This window comes from Aythya marila (genome assembly GCF_965140915.1).
Source record: "Aythya marila genome assembly, chromosome: Z".
In the NCBI taxonomy this organism is placed as follows: Eukaryota; Metazoa; Chordata; class Aves; order Anseriformes; family Anatidae; genus Aythya; species Aythya marila.
Genome location: NC_139080.1, coordinates 73773935 through 73787895, shown reverse-complemented (window position 1 = coordinate 73787895; position 13961 = coordinate 73773935). Strand labels below are relative to the sequence as shown.

The window sequence follows — 13961 nt, the reverse complement described above, 5'->3', positions numbered from 1 at the left end:
AGTGCTTGGCTCCAGTGCCTACTTGTTGGTAACTAGTGTCCTAAGCCAAAATGAGCTTTGCAGAAATTTTTCCCTCCTCCCCTCGAGATTGCTTAGTCATTAAAGTGGACAACACAGTAAAGAAAACCTGCTCAAGACACTGTTATCCCTTCAACTTTGTTTATTGATGTACTGAACATGAAAAAGTACAAAGGATCCAAACACAAAATAAAACATGTACAACCTCTTAAATACTCAACAGAATATATTTTTCTATTCCAACAGATGTGAATTAAGTCATACTATACAACTTCAAATAAATACCAACCTTACATTTTACTAAGTGCTCTGATAAACACTGTAAAGTGAAGCCCAATTTACATGCCTTCTCATCAATGCCGTTGTTTGCTACAGTAGTATAAGGAAAGAAGCATGTAGCTGTTTTCCCCCACATTGGAAAGTTTGTGTTTTCTATAGTATATACAATTTTTAATGCAGAGGAGCTTTAACAATCTAAATGCACCTAAGAATGAGGAAGTGCTCAGGAAGCCAATTGATTTTTGAATAGCATTGAGTGGGTCAGCATGAAAACTCGCTTATTCACTTTAGCACGCGCTTCACAGTATATGTAACTGTACTATACTGAAAATTTTATAACTACAATTTAAAGGAATAAGAACCAAAAGCAACTGCAAAGATAGTGTACAACTATGTTTATGCATAGAACATTGCTTTTTCTAAGGGGAAGCATATGAGCATCTCAGTTTATACAAAAAGCAGGACGTAACTATATAGTTGTCAGTGCATCCTGGTGAAGGCATGAAAACCCTCAGCTTTTTTTCCAAAAATTCAATTATAAGCTAGATGCTAATCAGAAAATATTCTGTATTTTTCTTAAATTTCTTCAATACATGGTAAAGACTTTTCTATGTCCCCAAATAGTGATTTAAGCATTATACGAAGTTAAATTTCAGTAGCATACAGGTATTCATGGGTTTTGTATGAAAAATGTAAGGAAATTTGTCCAAAACCTATGATTATACTTGTTTTTACCACAAACATATTTATAAACCAAAATGTAGCATCACCATAAACAGCTGAAGCTAGACTATCTACAGACAAAAATAGCAACAGATCTGATGCACTGTAAATTCAAGTCCTCAGGACAACAAAAATGAATAAGCAGACCTCAAGTAACAATGTTAATGCCATTTACAAAGAAAAAACTCATACAAAAACATTCAAAGTTGACCATCACTTGGCATGTAAGTTAAAAAATAAACTAAAACCAAAATTAGCTGAAAGGTTCATAATTCAAGGTCTTATTTACATTACACAAAGCTCAGGTGTTAGCCTTGAACATAACTTTCAAAATACCTCCAAATATACCCAACTCAGGCCACTTCTGCTGTGCAAACCATGCACAATGTCTTTTTCTTAAGACAAAACAATTCTTCAAACAATAGCAAGTACATCACTAAACACCATGAGCTCTATCTGAAGGGAATTCTTTAGGAAGAACAGATTTTTTTTTCCCCCGTCTCAGTATTTTTAAGTTTCCTGCTTGCTCTTATATAGCTTTTTTAAATTTTCTTTTGTTTCAAAATCACAAATTAATGTGAGCCATCTATCACTTAATAACCAGGATGATCAAAGACTCCACTGATGATTACAAAAATGAAATCAACAGTGCATCCCATCAACTCTACTTCTTAATAGAAAGGTCTCAAAAGTATTTCTACATCATAAATCTTTCTAAATTTTTCCCCAACAACTGCAAATTTCCTGGTAAGTTTTAAAAGCTCACTAGGTGTCTTATGAAGAGATTTCTCAAAGTATTCAAGTCAAAATATTTGTTCCAGGACCAGTAAAAAGTTTCTCCAAATTTTTTTTTATTTTTTTTATAAAAATAGATGCTTTTTTTTTTTTTTTAAACCCACATCAAAGAGGCTCTTATCTCTTTGGCAAGGTACTGCTTTACGAAAAGTTCTCCAGTATTCTTACAATAAGCTTTTATAACGTGTTCCCCTTCCCCAACCCAAATGATAATTATAAAATAAATACTGCTTATAACTTTATAAATAAAGTGTAAACTTCAAATACTTTTCTTGAACAACAGAACAGCAATGCATTAAAATGTAAACTAAACACAAGGCAAATCAAGAAATTATAAAAAGAAACTTAAGTAGTATAACACAAAGCCTCAATATTTACTCATAGGTTAAAGGCAGTCATGTAAAGAAAAAACTTCTTCCCTTAGCTGAAACATTTTAAAAGGTCCACCTTCTTCAAAGAAGGCAATAGAATGCATTGTGACAGGTAAAAACCCTGTACCTCTTGTCAATATTCAAACACAAAAGGTATTTAAGAAGTTCTAATTCAAATATTAGCAATAAAAAATCTCACATATTCTTAGGATGCTAAGTAGTCATTTTATCCCCATTTCCACACTGGCATACAACAAAGGCATTTACTAATGCATAAAGCTTCTTGTAAATTGCCTTTGTTGTATAGATTTCGTATATTAATGCACTGAGAATAACTTGTTAGGCTTTGTGCGTTTTGTTTGTTTTAAAGGAGACCTGCAATACTCTGTCCCCAAGGCGGTATCCATTCAGGCTGGCTATTGCCATAGCTGCCTCATCATAGTTTGTCATAGTCACAAATCCAAACCCTTTGCACTTGTTTGTGTTAAAGTCACGAATGACCTTCACATTGGTTACTGCTCCAAAGGGTCCAAACATTTGCCAGAGGATACTCTCATCAGCATCAGGGGCCAAATTGTACACAAAAATGCACCATCCAGTTCCTGCGTGTCCAGGGATATTAATTCCAGCCAAACTGGTCATTCCATCAATGGTCATGGGAGGAAACCTACTGAATAATGGTGGAAAACAAAAGAAACAAGCATAAAGCAGCTGTTCAGAGAATCCCAGCAAAGAAGTTTCAAACAGAGAAAGCGATAGAGGGCTTTTGACAGTGGGCATGGACATTTCAGCCAGATGAATAAGGTAATACTGCAAAGTGTTTTTTTTTTTCAGCTGCAGAAATTCTATATGCAGTACAAGGCACAATTGTGGGAACAGAGTTAAATCTGACTGAAATGAAATAATAAACAGAAGAACGTAAGAAAAGCATGCTAGAAAGCCAGTGAGGATTAAGTCGTTTGAAATGGGAATTCCATGAAACTGCTACTGAGTTTGTCTTTCATGCACAATGCACTGAAATGAGCAACTTCAGCTGAAGTCTCAACATGTGAAAATGTCTTACTGACAATGTAATGGTAGCCAAAATATTTTCTCTTAATAATCTGGTTACTGTGAACTGAATGGTTCTTTACCTCTTTACACCATAAGCCATGTTGAGCAGATTGTCCAGCCTGCAAAACATTTAGCAAAGTGTTCAGTCTTCAGACTTTTCTAGTCTTTTATCTTAAGAACACTTGGTTTCCACCAGCCCCTTAAACTGTATTCTAGAGAACCTTATGCAAAGCTTGAGTACCTGAACTACAAGAGCTGGAAGACCTTGTTACACATGAAACAGCCAATGTAACACTAAACAGATGTTCCTGTGTAGTACCCACAACCACAAGTAGTTAAGTTCAGAAAGGCTAAACTTGTGGTAGTGGTGCACTAAGTCAAACAATACTGTCAGCATCAAGTTGTAGTCAGTGACCACTTGAGTGAAATCTTTGAAATTATAAACTTGTTAGACGAAGGCTTTACTGAGACTTTACTTCACAGTATGCTGACATGAACACCCAGACCAACACAGAGTTTTCGAGCAGTAAAAAAAAATATTAAAACAGGTATTGCCATTTTTTCCCCTACATTTTCTTACTCTTTTTTGAAAGAATTTTTTTTAGAATATTGATACATTTCATGTTATAAGTTTTCTCCATGTATTTCTTCCTTCCCTTTCTCCCAGGCTGCTGATCTGTAGTATGCAGTCCCACCTCTAAATGCTCTTGGAGTTACTTAGCCAATACCTAAGAACATACAATGCCTACCAATCCTATTAAGCAACTTCAGTAATAAGTTGAAAGTGCTTCTCCAAGAAAATTTCTTCCCTAAAGCAGCTCTGGTGTCTTCCTAGTAAAGCTCGGACATATGAAGAGGAAGTCTCATGCTTAAAGGTTATCTTCATGATTTCACAAAATATGAGCTTAGGGAATAAAGATTTAAAGGATTCAGTTTTTAGCTTACAGCTACCTTACAGATTCGTACTTGGTTGTCATTTTTCTTCAGTAATGAGCTATAGGATTTAATAACCATTACTAGTATACAGAATCCAAATTTAACTGCTCTAATAGTGTAACAGTGCTTGGGCACAAAAAAAAAAGATTTGGTCTTGCCTGCAGCTAAGTAAAGGTCATAAACTATATAGAATTTTGACTTTGCAGTGAACAGGATTTTAACAGGACAGCAAGCCACTGAACACCTTAAAGAGCAGAAAGGAGGAAATGAAAAAAATGTCTGCCTACTATCAATAGACTTAGTGTGATTAGATTACAGAGCTCTACTCTGACGATGTGGGGTGTGAGAGGGAGGTGAAGAATTCCAGAAAAAACACCAAATACAAATTCTTTACAGTAGAACAGGCTGAGGACTTCATATAATAATGGGGTCAACATATGAGTTTTCATCATTTACCTGGATGACTTAAAAGATTCAAGAAGGACAGAGGTGTTCACTAGGCAATTAATTTTTAAGGATGCTTTAAGTTACATGACCTACAGATACAGAACAGTTATAGACAGCTGCTTTTGAAAGTTCAGTTCAAGATTTTTGTTAGTAAAAAAAATCATTAGAGTGATCCAATTGTTCTTCATTATTAGGTTTATGCCACCTCTGTGTTTTCAGGCCTCCACCAACTGTTAACTGACACAGAGCAACCATGGAAAATAATCAATCCTGTTAACATCTGAAATTTCAACAGTTGGGATTTTTTTTTTTTTGGCATGTGAAAGACATTAAAGACCTAAAGCATCCCAGCAATCTGAGCTGGATTGTCAGCAGCTGAGCTGAAATACTGCAACAACAACACCTAAGCAAAACCCTAAAATACAGGCAGATTTCCACTTACAGTTATGAAACTGTAGAACTTGGCAAAGCTGTCTTCTAATGAACAGAAGCCCGATGGTCTTTCAAAAAAAATTCAAGTGTCTGCTACATCAGTTTACCCTTTTGACCAGTCAGCCAACTCAGCCTTTCCTACCTTCCCCATCAACTCAAGTGAGAGATTTTACTCACCCACCTATTCACTGCAGACTTGATACTTTCTGTTACCATTATACTTTTAAGTGGAACAAGATCACATCTCTTTATGGCTTTCAGGTACCGCTTTACACTTAATATCTCACCGAGAACTTTCCAGTGAAATTTAAACTGACATTTATAAAAATGCACTTTCTAATAAAGAAAAATCACAATTGAAACTTTTTTTTTTTTTATGTCTCATGTTGCAGGACATGGGTATTCTACAGAAATTACAAAACTGCAAAGAACTTCAGGTCCTATCCACAGGAAAAAACATTTGTTTAAATTTTACAAGTCATAATGGGTATACCCAGAGTATCATTTAAATACAGGTGCTAGAGAAACTGGTATCAGTAATACTGAACACAGCTTTGTGCCTGGGAACAAATGCACTCAGAAGAACTCATGGAGTTAGCAGGCCAGGCTTGCCAGAACGTCGGATGTTGTAACAACATTGCTGTTGTACAACAGCTCCCTCACGATCTTATTTCAACGCACCACAGTCCATCCTTGAAGTCTAACTTCTGCTCATGTGCTCTGCTTGTGGAGCAAGGACAAGCCTACTTTTGTTCAATATATAGCAGGCTGTTTCAACTAACCCTTTTATTCCCTAAGGAGCAGTACACAAATTCAATGAATACTGAATAAAATTGGGTATCCCTTCCTTGAGGGCAGAAAGCCTTCTCTAGTGCTGACCTTCACTTGTGTTAGACACTTGCAGTACATAAGGCTGAAAAGTTGAAGGAAAGAATTCACAAATCCTGCCAGAAATGCTATCTATGAACTCTGAACATTTTACCTAAAAGAAGGGTGGCCAAAGCAGAGCTTCTGAAGCTTGATGCATTCTCTTAAACTGCAAGCTGATTTGGTTCTTGAAAAATAAAAAAGCAAGTGTTTGAGTAATACTTAGCAAATTCTAATCACATAAACCAGGTGTAGAGGTTATATGAAAATAGCAGGAAAAAAAAGGGTCACTCACAAATATAAATAATACAGTATTTGTTTCACTCTGTTCTCACCAACTGTTCTTTTTGATACTGGAACTGTAGGAACTGGAAACTGCACGTCTGTAGTTTCAGCATGAGGAGAACATACATTCACAAATATACACATGCAGAAGATCTCTGAGTAACAGTCATTACAGAAGCTGGGAATAAGGTCAGTAGTATGCATGATTAAAACTAGGACAAAACCTGAAAGCCAGAACGGGGAAGAAACACACCAGAGGGTGAAGAAGAGGATTGCAGTAGCATGACATATTGCTAAGGGATAAATTGAATTGCCTCGGTCAACACTAGCTGAGTCAACTTCCATGTTAATCAATAAAAAAAATAAAAATAACCTTTAAAAGTGATTTATTTTTTTTAGTGACTATATAGAATAAAAAGTGTCATCCTGATTTAAGTGAGTTTATTAGGTGCTTTTTAGGTGTTTTTCAGTTCTCAATAGGTTGGAATGCATTTTCACTTTTAGCTGTGTTTTTGGAACATAGCTACAGAAATTTAACATTTTCATGGGTTTCCTTCATAGTGCACAGAAGGAAAAGAGTGCAGGAAACCAACAGACAGACCCATGGAAATATGTGGCTGCCAGCACCTCTGTTACATACAAGAATTTGACTTACCGAAAACGTTGAGCCTGCTGAGCTAGAGGTGCCGGATACCTTCTGTTTGGAGAATGGTACAGCTGAGAAAGGATGGCCTGGTTATTTTTTTGGCTTGGATTGTTAGCAAACTTTACAGTGATGGGCTCGGTGGCACCTGGAGGTTTCTGGCCATTCAAGCCTTTGATAGCTTCTTCTGCTTCAATTCGCTTGTCAAACCGGATAAATCCCACACCCCTTGACACCCCTGCATAGGTTGAAGGAAGCATATAATAAATCCAGATGTTATGGCACATTTGACTTTAATATTCGATTCTTTCACCAGCTGCTACAAATGCTAAATTGTGAGCTTACTAGAACTGATCTTTTGCTGACAGAAGACTTCGCTAAGTTTTTGGGGATTTTAATTTATTTTTTGAAGTTATGTAAGATACGCTGGTTAGAAAGAGCTTGGAAGGTTGAGTGAAAAACAATGACATGGCAACTTAAACATCAGGAGCCAAAGAGATGACCCAAAACTGATTTTGGATGTATGGAGGAGGTGAACCCAGAACAACCTGCACGGTAATCTCTGTTTAGTTAATGCTACTCCACAGTAGCTATATTTACAGAGGTTTTGTAAATGGCTTAGTCTTCTCCCTAACAGCAAGGAATGTTTATGCTCTGCTGCAGCACCCCGTAAAAGTTCACTTTGGAACATATATACTATAACACTAAGACCTATGTGGGTTTTAGGTTGCAGTAATGTAGGTTACAGCCTGGTTTTAATAGGCCATGTTTATTTCTGTAAGTGAAGATTCAGTTTCAGTATATCACCACGTACTTTTGTAGGGGATGTTTCTGAAGGAAACCGTTTTTTTGGGTCATAGATTCTTCCTACATACAGGCAAGTCAAAGACAACATGCAAGGAGATCATCAAGTATTTATGGAAGGTCTTAGGAATGTTACAACTCAAAGCCGTATACCGTGGCTTGAATATGAACATACTGGGGTGTTAATACTTACACCAATTACCAGTAAAGGTTCTAGGGCTAACACTAATTAGTTGTATGCTTTATTATAACATTCCTGAATCCATTCAGAGGCCTCTAACATTTCCCTTCATAATCAGCAAAGTGAGAAGCTTATCCTCACTTTAGAAAGACATTAATGACAAGAAATATACTCTGTTCATAAACAATGACAATTTAAATCAAAGTGACAATGAGCAAGTGTAAGAAAGCTTTAGAGACAAGTGTCACAGCCTCAACTTTGCATTTTTCATCTGTCAGTTTTTGTCACAACCTTATTATTCATACTCTTTTGAGTCTTTCTTCCACCTTCTTAGCAACTTGGAGAAAAGCTTAAACCTGAACAACAATCTATGCTAAAGAACTAGTGTGCTGATATTAGGATTTGAATGCTTAGAACTACAGTACACACTTTTATAAGTTTAAATTTACTTATTTGGACCATGTAAAATCCCACCCTTTCTGTGCATTAATATCAAAAGCATACTGCAAATATTTGTCAAACGAAGAGTGAAAATTTGTCCAGCAAATATGCTTCTTCTGCAAATCACTATTTGGCATTTAACTTTTCTGTCCCTGCCTCTCCACACACACCATGTCAATATTGAGATTTCTGTTAAAACACAATTGCAAAGAAGTGCATGTGCAGTCAACTGCAGTTCAGCCAAGTGTCAGACGATATATGTGTAACACATACAAAATAAGGTCATTTGAAAACTTTATGACTTCCTGTGGCTGAAAGCTGTTTGTCAACCACAACGACATACTTTGAAAAGGTGCAACTATAAAAAGACATCTAAACTAACTTATTCAGAGAATAATTATGAGTTAAGGAATTGTCCCCTTCCTCCCCCAGCAAGTTTGTTGGTGTGTTTGTGTTTTTTTCTGAGATGTGAATTCTGAGAGCCCTCCTCCGTGTTCTGCTTAGTACACTAAATAACTCAATACTTATGTGATATCCTAGGCACTTAATTTTATTGCTTATTTTTGAAACAAACCCACTGGAAGCAGGTGAGGCAGAGCTAAAGATCCTCAACATCAGCCATTTGAGCCAGGATGAATGCACTGCAAAAACACGTTTGGTCTGAAGAGCAACCCCAGAGTGTCATTGACACCAATTTACTAGTTTATACTAATTTAAACATACTGTAAAAATACAACTAACTTACTAGATCTTACTTCTGGTTAGGCACTGGTACAGGCTGCCCTGAGAAGTGGTAGAGTTGTCATCCCCAAAGGTATTTAGGAGATGTGTATGCAGAGCTTAAGGGACATGATTTAATGGTGGACTTGGTAGTGTTAGGCTGCTGGTTGGATTTGATGATCTTAAAGGTCTTTTCCAACCTGAATGATTCTATGATTCTTTAAGACACTGCTAAGGACAGAATTCATCTGCTTCTGAAGAACTCAAAGTTCGTTTTCTTCAGTGTACCTAAAGTTAATGAGGCAACCTTGAAAACAGTCTTAACAGCAATTACTAGTCCAGGTCTTTTGTAATCCTAGCAGAGAACCAGCTGCGCATTTCTTTTTTTTTTTTTTTTTTTATAGAAGTGCTTAATAGCATTTCTTAAAGAGCATGGGGACTATTTTCACACAGCAGCTTGGAAAGGAAGATTATAGCAGCTGTAAATTTATTACAAGCCATGAAACAGGCTTCAAACCTGCACCTTCAGGGTGGAAATGACTCAAGGTGGCTCAGTTCACTCCAATCTATTTTTGTCCATGCATATTTATGAACAATTCTAGCAGAAAACTGCATTTTCTGGCCCACGTACACCTTTCATATATTCTAGAGACAAGACTATTGTACTAAAAGGCAGTATATTTTTCAAACTGCCAGTCCAAGAACAAGAGCACGAGCACAAACACAAAGCTGCATACTTACCAGTAACTTGGTCAACTAGAATACGTGAAGTAATAATGCGTCCGTATTGGGAAAAGAGCTGCTCCAGTTCCTTCTGGGTCATTGTTTTGGGAAGTCCACTGACATACAAATTTGCATCTCTGATAGAAGCTGAACTTGGTCGCGCATAGGAAACCTTGAAAGAACATAAAGCAGCTAGAAATTGAAACAGTTCTAAAACACTTGAGATAGAACACTACAGTATATCAGGACAGTGTGATTTGTTAAGGTCAGCCAAAAGTTACCTTGCAGTAAGAGTTAAGTGGCTTTTGGTGATGACTGCTGTAACACTACCAAAGGAATGCAATACTGATCACATAGAATTTGACTACTTGAACTCAGATATAAATCTGAACTTCAAGCACTATTTATAAATAAGGTAGAAAAGCTAGGTATATACAAGTCTTGGTGGAGAAGTGTTCTTTTTCATTTATTTTAAGATTACAGAAAGATTTAAGATTTAACAAAAAGTTTTCCTTTTAATTACCATTAAAACAAAAAATACACAGTATGTAGATTGTTTTGATACCTAGGTCATAAAGGCAGTCCAAAGCACTTTCAGAGGTTTGAAGGTATTTAAGTGCTAACTGTGCCCACTGTAAATGTATTGAGCTCGCTGTCAAACGACAGTCACTCACAAGAACAAGAGAAACTCCACTACTTTATTTATAGCCCTAAGAATGTGTGGCAGAAGGCTTGGGCGCAGAGCTACAACTCAGACATACGGTTTAATTTGGCTGTGTGGAGCAAGCAGTTGGACTCAACGATCCCTGTGCGTGTCCTTTCCAACTCAGGTTATTCTACATGCTTGGACTATTCAGCAGATCACCAACTTCAGCAACAGAGAAGTGATGCCAAGTGCCAGTGAAGCTCCCAGGTCCTTTTGGGCTGGAATTTTTGCCTGCTGCCTCAAAGCGCCAGTCAAGTACTTTATAAGATTATCTATTAGATTATTTAATCCTTAAATACATGCCACAGAGTTGAGGAGTTCGGTACCCCTCACTGAAGTCTGCACAAGACTTATCTTTGTTACAGAAAAGACTGGAATTGGACATCCATGCTTGTGGAACAGGATGGACCCAAGTACTTTATTTGGTGTTTTCACAGCACAAAAGTACAGTCAAAGGAGACTCTAGGAGAAGTCAGATTTGAGACTCGAGTAGTAGTCAGATTTAACCTCTTTCCCCTCTACAGCATAGGATCAGCTGCTTCTAGTCAGCCAGAACTTAACTCTGTAAACCTATCTTCTGCCTAATCCCTTGGCATTTGTTTTCAAATCCTCCCTCTGTCTCAGTTCAGTACTTACCAGTGAACTGTAAGACTCCCATGAAAGCAAAACAAACAGCAACTGAGATAGAGCATCTCAGTGACTAAACAAGCAATACTCTGAACGTTGCTTTTATCATTCAGCCTTCTACACAGACGCTTTGGGCAAGGTAAGCTGGCTGCATGGGGCTCACCTTGGACACTCGTAGCCGTCCAACTTAAGACACTCAAGACAAGACCCCGTGAGCAGCAGCACCTTGCTCTTTAACATGAGACACGTAAGAATTAAACACTTGTGTCAACACAGGCAGCTGGAAATAAACACAGTCCTTTCTCCTAATTTGCTTTATGTATTTATTTTATGGAGTGTGCAAGTTTAATTATAACAAAAAATTCTCCACTGGCTCCGAGTCCACTCAAGTGAAGTCCTCTTTCCTCTATATGCTGTCCCCTCTTTTGTTTTTAATTTTTTTAAATAACTATTTTCAGGAACACGTACCAGGAAACTGTCCACAGAAGAGCTGATAAAAATTACCACCATCAAGATGTCAGATAGCAAGCCACAGTCCCTTCTTCAGCAAAAACAGATTCAGTGTCCCTGATGCAAAGTGTTAAACAATAAAAACACTACCAAATACTGTCAAAAGATTCCTGACATCTGGTCATAGCAAGAAGCTGCTGTGTCACTTTGGACTAATCTTTGACTCAGCTTTCCACATCACACAAAGCTCCTCTATCATCCTCTAATACGCACTGACAAGGGTTATTTTCTAGTCAGCTTTTCCTTCAAAAAGTATCTTTCTTTTTTTTTTTTCAGGTACACTATAAAGAAAAAGTAATAGTTCCTTTTGTAGGCTAGCTAGAAACTGATAGATTAAAGTTTCTGATTTTGACTCAGGTTTTGCCATCTAAAAACTTAAGTGGTAAATATTCTGCTAAAAGTCAGTATAGGAATATTCCTGGAACATAATATGAACTACTACGTAGAGTCAGATAAACAGAAGTGTTCAAGACAAAAGTGCTGGTAACCTGCCATAGACCTCTAATTATCACAATTGTAGAAAAAGCTGATTATGCATCACACAAGCTCTTTATCCACATAGCATGCAGCACTTCCCTGTAAATTACAGCAATGATGCAATCTCATAACTTGGATGAGAGGTCAGACAAATATTAAGAAGAGAGTAACCACATTCCTGTGTGAATCACATTACTGTGTGGCAGAAGTGTTTTTCATAAGACCAGTGAGAGGTTTAACACGACCTTCCTTAACAGGCCCTTCCAGAGAGGCAAACAATTGATTTGCTAAACCTTGCTAGAGCAGATTCAATAATCCAGTTCAGGTCTCATCAGCAACATTAGTTCTTTCATGAAAAGAAGTGGGGACATCCTACTGTTATTTCCTTGTGCTGTTTTCGCATAATCAACCACACACTTTCTTCTGATGAGTATTTGAAAAGTCAAGTACAACGGGTGGAACTACAAAAATTAAGATGAGAGGAAAGCAAGGTATTGCAATGCAGAGAAACAGAATAGGAATAAGACTTCACTAACCAGCTGTATGGCAGATTTTCTGACAGCTGGGTGAGATGCCCAACTGCCAGTTCTGTGCAAAAGTATATAAACACGAATTTGGTAAAAAAATTTTCTTTTTGAAGTGGTAAATCTGCTACCTTCATATGGCTGTGCAGCCAAAGCCCAGTACTTGCCCAGTAATTGTGTTTAACACTGAATTCTTCTTTTTTACTCTGTATATTCAGCCTTCACGCTTCATACAGCTGTATTTAAGAAACAGGTTTTAGATCTTGAGTTTTTCCTACTTTTCTGCAAGCAGAAGTGTATGCTTATGATATTTCCTGGTACACAGTCAGTAAGGTAAACTGAAGGCAGGAAAACTGACAGAATGAAGCTTTCCTGCATTCAGACGAAGGAGGGAACACAGCATGCTGGCTACTCAAGAGGCAGAAAAATACAGCAACTAAGGAATGAAGGATTGCTGATGCTGGCTACGAGCTTCTGTAAGAAAAAGCCCCATGCCACACTTGGTGGGAATATCTTAAGGAGACCCAAGGCCAGAGAATGGAGACAGACAGGGTACAGGCCTAGACACAATAAAATCCCCACTTAACATAAACAAGTAGTTCTGACCAGCTGAGTTCATGTCAGTTTACAAAATCAACCCTTCTACCCCCCAAAATTTAGCACTATCAGACATGATAGGAGTACCTTGCAACAAAGTCTGTTTGGTAACTGAACACAAAGAACTGTTAACAATATAGAATTTGATGCCAATGGAAGTAGGGAAGGACTAGTTCTAGTTTTAAATAAACTACATGAGAAAAAAAAATACATAGCTGCATGAATCACTGGAACAGCTTTATCTGCCAGTTTTTCATTCTCTCTGCAGCTGAGATATGCCAAAAAAAACTGTTCTATCTAGTCTGACTTAAGCTGCCAGACAAGTTTTCCTTTTTGTATGCATTTGTTCAAGCACTCTGGGGAGAAGTTGGAACTCCTGGGAGTGAGCATCAACTAGAGAAATAAGTAAAAGTGACTTATCGTTACATTTAAGAAGAAAACTGTGCAATCACCAGTCAGTTTTCTAAGTATGCATGCTTTTAAGCTTGCAGAACGGAGGTTGCAGAACATAAGCCTTGTAAGCTGCTTTCAGACAGGACAGAAGTATGAATAGAAGACACTGAAAGGCCTACTGAACCCCCCTAGGACATACTTTAGGGTGCTGCTGTTTTCCCAGACTCAAACCAGACTACCTAGGCTCAGTTCTACAGCTGTTGATAGATTAAACAGCTCCATTTTCTAAGCAACCTGAAGCAGTAGGTGGACTTTCCATCCAGCTGCCTACCGCTAACAGCCAAAGACATTTTGATACAACACATTAAATAGAATAAAACAAGGTAAGCAGAAATGAGAATTGCTGACC

At 37.5% G+C, this 13961-nt stretch overlaps 1 protein-coding gene across 6 annotated transcripts in view; it reads right to left on the bottom strand.

Annotated features, from left to right (window-relative positions):
• Positions 1-2525: 2525 nt before the first annotated feature.
• The window catches only part of ELAVL2 (ELAV like RNA binding protein 2), a gene marked incomplete at both ends in the record, with an annotated part of 49991 nt that continues 38555 nt past the window's right edge, over positions 2526-13961 (bottom strand). For 2 of the 6 annotated variants that reach the window (XM_082784110.1, XM_082784107.1), the window contains 4 exons: positions 2526-2856; positions 3320-3358; positions 6862-7087; positions 9737-9890. In XM_082784110.1, the coding sequence (XP_082640236.1) occupies positions 2526-2856; positions 3320-3358; positions 6862-7087; positions 9737-9890 (750 nt within the window). The remainder of the gene's footprint in view (positions 2857-3319; positions 3359-6861; positions 7088-9736; positions 9891-13961) is intronic. The other 4 variants (XM_082784111.1, XM_082784108.1, XM_082784106.1 and 1 more) reach the window with 3 other exon arrangements.